This window comes from Arachis duranensis, chromosome 6, assembly GCF_000817695.3.
Source record: "Arachis duranensis cultivar V14167 chromosome 6, aradu.V14167.gnm2.J7QH, whole genome shotgun sequence".
Lineage (NCBI taxonomy): Eukaryota > Viridiplantae > Streptophyta > Magnoliopsida > Fabales > Fabaceae > Arachis > Arachis duranensis.
In genome coordinates this window covers 102774782-102782957 of record NC_029777.3, presented here as the reverse complement: position 1 = coordinate 102782957, position 8176 = coordinate 102774782, and the positions used below count along the sequence as shown (strand labels likewise).

The 8176-nt window shown below is 35.8% G+C and overlaps 1 protein-coding gene across 1 annotated transcript; it reads right to left on the bottom strand.

Annotated features, from left to right (window-relative positions):
* Positions 1–2522: 2522 nt before the first annotated feature.
* Positions 2523–2954, bottom strand: LOC107495143 (secreted RxLR effector protein 161-like). Its single transcript, XM_016116236.1, has one exon. It carries the CDS (start codon positions 2952–2954, stop codon positions 2523–2525), a length of 432 nt encoding a protein of 143 aa, XP_015971722.1.
* Between the last annotated feature and the right edge of the window lie 5222 nt (positions 2955–8176).

Sequence of the window (8176 nt, the reverse complement as noted above, 5' to 3'; positions counted from 1 at the left end):
ATTTCATGTCTTACATTCTATCTTCATAGAATTATTCCTATACCTCTTAAACACTTACTGACTTGAGCGTCGGAGTGTCTTTTGCAGGTACCCACCCCCTTGTTCTCTCCTTACCGACGTATAACTCATCCCAACGAGAAGTTTGAAGACATTTATCGACGGACGAGCTATACACCGGCCAAACTCAGCAAGAACAATTGGCGCCGTCTGTGGGGACGGGTAAAATAATTCCCACTCCCCTTAGGTTCATAAAATTCAAATTTTTGAACCAATTTTAACAATCTTTTTTTAAGATTTTATTTAATACCTTTTATCAAAATATAATCTATCGTAACTTTTCATAAAGTATGTACTTTATACATTCAAATTGTTTTATTTTTACGTATCATAATATTTCACATCTCATAATCGATCAATAAACCAATCCGAGAACAAACTCGACTTTCAATCAATCCGAGAACAAACTCGATTTTCAATCAATTTGAGCACAAACTCATTTATCAATTTTGCTTACTTTTTTAAAGTTCTCTGTTTACACAAGTAAAATTATATATTTTATTCAACATACTTTTGCATTTATATTTTGTGTAACTAATATTTACTGATTTATTAGTTATATTCAAATCTCAATATATGTTCTATACAATAATTGCATATAAACAACCATGTCAATTGCATTTTTATTTCATTATGTATTATATTTTTATTATTTAATGATTTCATTTATACAATTAAATGACGGTAATGATGAGTTCAAATCTTAAAATTGGATTTCATCAAATATTAATTGTATATAACTGTTACACTATTCATTTTATGCTATTAAATTTTATTTTACTATTTGTTTAATGCAGAAAGTTATTAAACAAAAAATAGTTACAAACATGCAAATTTGTTACTTTTGCACAAGGAATATACCTCATAGCTAAACAAAATTTATTATATTATTATATGATTGTTATCTTATTGCTTTATTATCAAATTAAAGCATGTCCTATAAAACAAAATTTAGATATTCACATTTGACATGTATGATATTCATATATGTCATATTCTTCTCTATAACTATCAACTTTCAAGGTATATTTTTCTACTTTGAACTCTTTTACTTTTACAATTATTCAATATACGTTGCGATTTTGTATATATTCATTTTCTCAATTTATCTTATTCATGTCAGACCTTCGCTATAAATTATAAATATTCAAATAACTAATTGCTTTGAGCGAGAAATTCATCAATAAGCTGTTGTGGGCCGGAAAAATTATCAAGACAATTAACCATTATATCCTCGGATTATACAATCGATTCCGTCAATAGATATCCATCTCTGAACTTTTCAGTTCACATACAATCAAATGCTAAAATTGTTCTTAAGCGGAAAAGTATCCCCCACGCAACTATCTTGATTGAATGACTTTTATCACTCAATTATTTTTTGAATAAGTGCCGATATGATAACCCGACTAAGCTTGGGGGCTCACTATATCATTATTCAGTTATCTTTTAACCGAGTTATAAATTATTTTATTGTCTAAGCTTAGCCTGGATCATATGATCGGCAGACAAAGCTTGGGGGCTATGATCCGTCACCTTATAACTCGGTCTTTATTGTGCATTATGAGTTATAACTCGGCGTTAATTATCATTCATTCTTTGCTTGTAACTGACACCTTCATTACCGACTTAATGACCATCATTTCAATCTTAATGACCAAACGGTCGTAACATGAATATCATTCATCAATTCTATGCCTATAAAAGGAATCTTCTATATCTAATCTCAGGGGGTAACATGATAAGTTCTATATCATGTCTTACATTCTATATTCATAGAATTATTACACACAACACGTGATAATTTCTATTTTATGTCTTACATTCTATATTCATAGAATTATTCTTATACCTCTTAAACACTTACTGACTTGAGCGTCGGAGTGTCTTTTGCAGGTACCCACCCTCCTTATTCTCTCCTTACCGACGTATAACTCATCCCAACGAGAAGCTTGAAGACATTCATCGACGGATGAGCTATACATCGGCCAAACTCAGCAAGAACAGAAACATACAAGGCTACCTTGGATTTGGTTCACGTTCAGATTCATAGTTATTCTTAACTCATTGTCTGAACTTCATAAAATCTAGAGAAAGTCATCATCTGCCCAGTTTTATCTTCTTGCGAAATAAGAGACAAAAGCAACCAGAAAATTTGTTAATAATTTTTGGTTCAAGAATTCAGAATTAACAATCCCTTAAGCAATTCTCAATTTATAGAATCTATCTTCACATAGAGATTTAGTAAAAATATCTGCCAATTGATCCTCAAATTTTACAAATTAAATATCAAGTGTACCCTTTTACAAATATTCTCTTATTGAATGAAATCTAACTTCAATGTACTTAGTTTTTAAGTGCAAAATAGGATTTTTACAGATATTTATGGCACTCAAATTATCATAAAACAGAGGGATACTATTGATTTACAATTTGTAATCATCAAGTTGTGTTTTAAACCATATTCATTGAGAACAATAGGAAGAAGTTGAGATATATTCGGCCTCAGCCATTGATAAAGCAACAGTAGCTTGCTTCTTGCTTGACCATACATTCAGGAATTGTCCAAGAAAGTAACACATTCCAGAAGTACTTCTCCTATCAACATGATCCCCAACAAATTTTGCATCACAATACCCAACTATACAGAATTCGTCAGTTTTAGAATACCAAAGACCAAAATCAGCTGTGCCTTTGATGTATCTAATGATCCTTTTCACAGGTGAAAGATGTAATTCTCTTGGGTGAGATTGAAATCTAAAACACACACCCACACTTTGAACAATGTCCGGTCTAGAGAATGTTAGAAACATAAGAGATCCTATCATTCCTCTATACCTTGTTTCATCAACATCTTTTCCATTATCATCCTTTTCAAGTTTAGAATTTGGATGCATCGGAGTACTCATTGGTTTGGAATTTTCTAAACCAAATTTCTTTACTAACTCCTTGGCATATTTACCTTGGTGTACAAAAATTCCACTAGGAGTTTGTGTAACACCCTAATATTCAAATCCTTATACTCGAGTCATAAGTCAATGATACTACGGTGGTACGAGTCTCAGGTGGATTTTTAATATATAAATATAGGTAATTTCGGAAAGAGTATTAATCAAGAAGCCTAAAAAGAGTATAAATAAAATCGCGAAGACGTATCACTCACGTTTTGACAACTAAAAGATAAACCGTGAAGTCGAAAGCGATATACGGACAAGGCATAAAGGAGATTAAGAGATAGATAACAGATAGATATATATATAACATAAGTAAATAGCCACTAGTCGTGACCCACAGAGTTTAGGCTGGCTAGTGTACAGTATGAAAGTAGTTGACAACAGTATATCCTAATCTCTCCCAAAGGAAATATGAGAGCCTCTATAGGCAAGTTCAAAAAAGTTCAATACATAATATAATCTTTTCAAAATAAAGGTGGAGAGATTCTAAGCAAAACACAAGGTAGAGAAAATAAGGATCTTCGCCGTCTCTCAGACAACCCACAACTCACTTCTGAGCATCTGGACTTGTATCTGAAAAATAAGAGATATATACGGAATGAGAACCCCGGATCCATGGGTTCCCAGTACGGTAAAAGTGCCAAATAAATACAATGCACTGCAATAAAAACTCACTAAGCATCCTAAACTTCTTCACCAATTATCCATCCTAGGTTCTCGCTAATCCATGAATAGGCAACTGTCATAAGGGAGTGCTAAATCTAATTCATGTTTCACATGTTTCCCAACTCGCTGACTCTTCCACGAATCAGACTCAGAATCATAAGCAAAACCATTATCAGTTGTTCTACCTCAGTAATTCTATATCAATACATCATACCATCACCTGGAGCTAGTGAAACCACATCACTGCGTCTACCCAGGGAGCTCAAATTATCTCATTCAATGATCATCATCATCACAACCACATCATCAATTCATCTCATCAAGAACAGCCCTCAACATCCACGGACACCAGCATGAGGGGCCTCTCAGTTGTACAAACACAAGCAATATAGGCAAGTAATACACAAATAAGGTACAAGTAGAACAAGTAGCACATAATCAGGTAACATAGCATATATGATGTAGAAATCCAAAACAAATAGGTAAACACAAACAATTCAAACATATGCAAATGATGTATGCCTGCCATGACTGATGATATCATCTGTCGGTTATATAGCCAACCCGACATGTTCTGGTAGCTAATCATTAGACAGAAACACCCCTTGCAGAGCAAGTAGGTTTGAGCTACAACTCCCTTGTTACTACCCGCTCAACCCAGAGCCAGTGAAATAACCACTACTGCGGCTACTACTCAAGCGGGTGTTTAAAAGCTCAACCTGGAGTGAGTGGATTCACCACTACTGTCGCTACTACCCAAGCATCATAATCTCTAACCTGGAGCAAGTGGGACGAACCACAACCCTGCTACTGCCCAGGATCTCAAAACATACATTCGTTCAGTTTAAAAGCAATCATCATTGTTATCAAATCTCAAACATTAACCTGGAGCAAGCGGGATGAACCACCACCCTTACTACTACCCAGGTATCACAAATACATTCATTCAAAACTCCATAATTAAACTCATTTATCATAAACATCCTTTCTCATCTCATACCCGGAGCAAGTGGACAACGCCACTGCCTACTACCCGGGGTCACACATCTCATTTCAACATTTTCTATTATTATCCATTTAATACATTCATTCATTAATCATATATGCATTTATACTCATCCATAATCAATAATGGCTTTGCCGTAACCCGGCAATAACTCAGCCATCCGGCTCATGGTTCAATCAAGAACTAGCCATTTATCAATAAATATAGCCCTTCGGCTCATGGCATACATGATACTTCCACCGTCATCCTCCGTATCTCATATAATCATCTTTGATCATCATTGATCATAACTTTTCCCCTTACTTCATTCGCAAGTTACCACATCTCCTAGATCCTTTCTCATTACTAGGCATATCATAATGATTTAATACATAAGGGGTGAGATCGGAGACTTAGAAGTATGAGATTTGGCTTTTAAAACTCAAAAATCAACTTTGGCATAAAAACAGGGCCACGCGTACGCGTCCTCCACGTGCACACGTGGATGGCCACAATGTTCATCGACGCATATGCGTCGCCTACGCATACGCGTGGGTGGAAAAACAGCAAAGGGACGTGCCCGTGTCAGCCACGCGTACGCGTGGGTGCGTCTGTGCCCCACGCACAAAACTGGCACAATTCTCGGGAGAAATGGCTCGGCATTGGGTGCAGCGCATTGACGCGCACGCGCACACCATGCGTTCGCGTGGATGGTGCCTTCTTGAAAAGCAACGCGTACGCGTCAAGCACGCCTACGTGTGGGGGGCATTCTGCTAAAAAAACTTCTAAGTTAAAAGCTGCAGAATTCACAAATTAAACCCCCAATCTTTCAACAGACATAACTTCCTCGTTTTAAATCATTTTTCGCCTGTTCTTCGAACGGCATGGACACCCCAGATCCAATTTTATTTCTAAATGAGTTTGGCACAAAACGGGGGTCCGTAGTCCAAGTTATGTTCCGTCAAAGTATGCCCAAAAATCATATTTTCATACAAAACCACAAAGTGCCATTTTCAAAACAAGTCATTTTCAACCCTTTTCAAAATCAACCAAAGCATGCCAATTTCGACCCTTTTTGAAATCAATCAAAATATACCAAAATCAACATCAAGCCTCCTCAACTCATGCATTAACACCTTACCACAATTCACAAAACCGCCATATAACCATTTTTACCCATTTCAAACAAATGGCTAAATTACAAACACATTAATATGTCATACATCCTTCCTCATCCCAATTTTCAACAATACTATTTCCAATCAATCAACATTATACGTAATCAATATCATACTCACTATCACATGGTTTCACCCACAAATCAACCTTAATCATTCCTCAAGCATATATCACAACATACATATCTCTCATGCATCATCATACCATCAAGGCATCAATAATCATAATCACATATATGACCACATAATATATCTCAACCAAAACCAAACATACCTCATCTATATAATTTCACCCAAAATTACCAAATTCCACACTTCAACTCCTCAAACCTTATTATTCAATAACCAACCCAATCATTCATATATTCATTATCTGAAATTCATCAAATCACTTGTGTAATCATACAATGCACACATCAACTTACCTTCCTTACCTCTTTTCGGCCTCCGGCCTAAGATTCACGGCCTCCGGCCTAATTCCATAATTTAAATTCATAAACCACAAATCAATACTCATTACCCAATACATCAAATTCTCAATACACCAAGCATACAAGGTCACACAATTCTCAACCCAATTATTAATTCATATTACATACCAACTATGCATATTAGCACCAATTATTTACACAATCCAAACTTAATCCTAGGGACATCTAGCCTAGGAATTCTCATCATACCGCACGGTACTTAAATGAAACTTAAACTGTACCTCTTATAGCCAAATCAATTGAGCCTCTTCTACGGAAGTCTCCACCAATTCTTAGCTCCAAGCCTCACCAAAGCTCCACAAGCAACACCAACCTCCCAATTGTGCATCAAAATCACCAAATACACTAACATAACCAATTTCACATACATACATCAACCTAAGACTCATAAAAATGACAAATCACAAGGGTTTGAGCACTTCTTACCTCAGCCCATATGAAGTAGGGATAGAACCCGCTTAGAATCTATGTTGGAGTATCCTTAAACACCCAAAATCATAAGATTTCAACACTAACTATCCAAAAATGTGTAATAGTGGAGAATTTTGAAAACTGGACAGAGATGAATGGGATACTCACCACAAAACTTAGATATAATTGTAGAGGATGAGAAGAACGATGCGTGACCGCAAATGGCTCGTCAATCGGAGCTCCGTAGCTCAAGTTATGGTAGTTTGAAGATCAAAGAGAGTTAGGTTTTCTCTCTTCTCTTCTCTCTTCTCAATTCAGCGCCCCTCTTCTTATTTTTAGGGTAAAATGAGCTGAAATACTCATAACTAATGTTTATATATGTTGGGTCTTAGGTCCACTTAGGACCGGTTCACTTATTTTGTCCGTTGGCCCAATTTTTGGGCCAAAACCCTTTAAGATTAGCGCTCTAAATCGCACTTTAAGTATTTCTACCTCCCCTAATTATAATTCTTCATTTCTTAATCTTATTTACTCATAATCAATTTTCTCAGCTGTAACACCCTACCATACAGAGTCTTATGCTTAAGTCATAATTCAGAGATGGCAAGGTATTACGACCTCTAAAATAAAAATTTAGTACATATAGTAGTATGAATGACTGATTATAACTAGGAGCCTTTGTAGAAAAAGGGGTAACAAAAATCGCAACTCGAAAGCGCAACACTCCGATCGATAACGTAGCGAACAAGGATAAACCAACGCGAGATTATATATATACAAAGGAGTGTCAAAAACAGGAATATCAAGACTCAAGATCCGACTGCGAAGATAACCGGTCCGAGCTTAGCAATATATACATATGATAAAATAAGGAAAACCCCAAAGGAAACCCAAAAGGGACACAAAAACATAAAACCTATTCTCCAAAATCTCCCATAAGAGGAGTCATCACAGTTTGTATTATTTAATGGAGATAAAAGTATCTAAGCAAAACATATAAACCAAAACATGGCCCCGAGAACAAAGGATCGTCGCAAATCTAGAAGTCTCCAGCATGCCTCAACGGGAAACCTCATGTCTTGCATCTGAAAACCACAAAATCCGCATGGGTGAGAACCAAAGGTCCCCAGCATGGTAACAACTTCCACATATATAATACATAATAATAGAGGAAAGCCGAAGGCAATCCTAGAACTTCCTCCAGATAAAATTAAAGCTTATAAACAAGTTAAACCATAAAGGGCATCTAAGTAAAGATCCTTCAGTCTAACTAATACTTCCCTTTCCAATTCCTTCAGACCTCCCAACCACCAGCAGGAGTATAATAAAGCAAATACAGTTATATCAGACAAGAGATATACAAATAGAAACAATTAAGGCAATTAGACAAATAGCAAGTAATATGCAGTCAAATAGACAATCTCAATCAATTCA

Excerpts from the sequence above, each read along its gene's own strand:
- LOC107495143 (XM_016116236.1), bottom strand. The coding sequence starts at position 2,954 with ATGCATCCAAATTCTAAACTTGAAAAGGATGATAATGGAAAAGATGTT.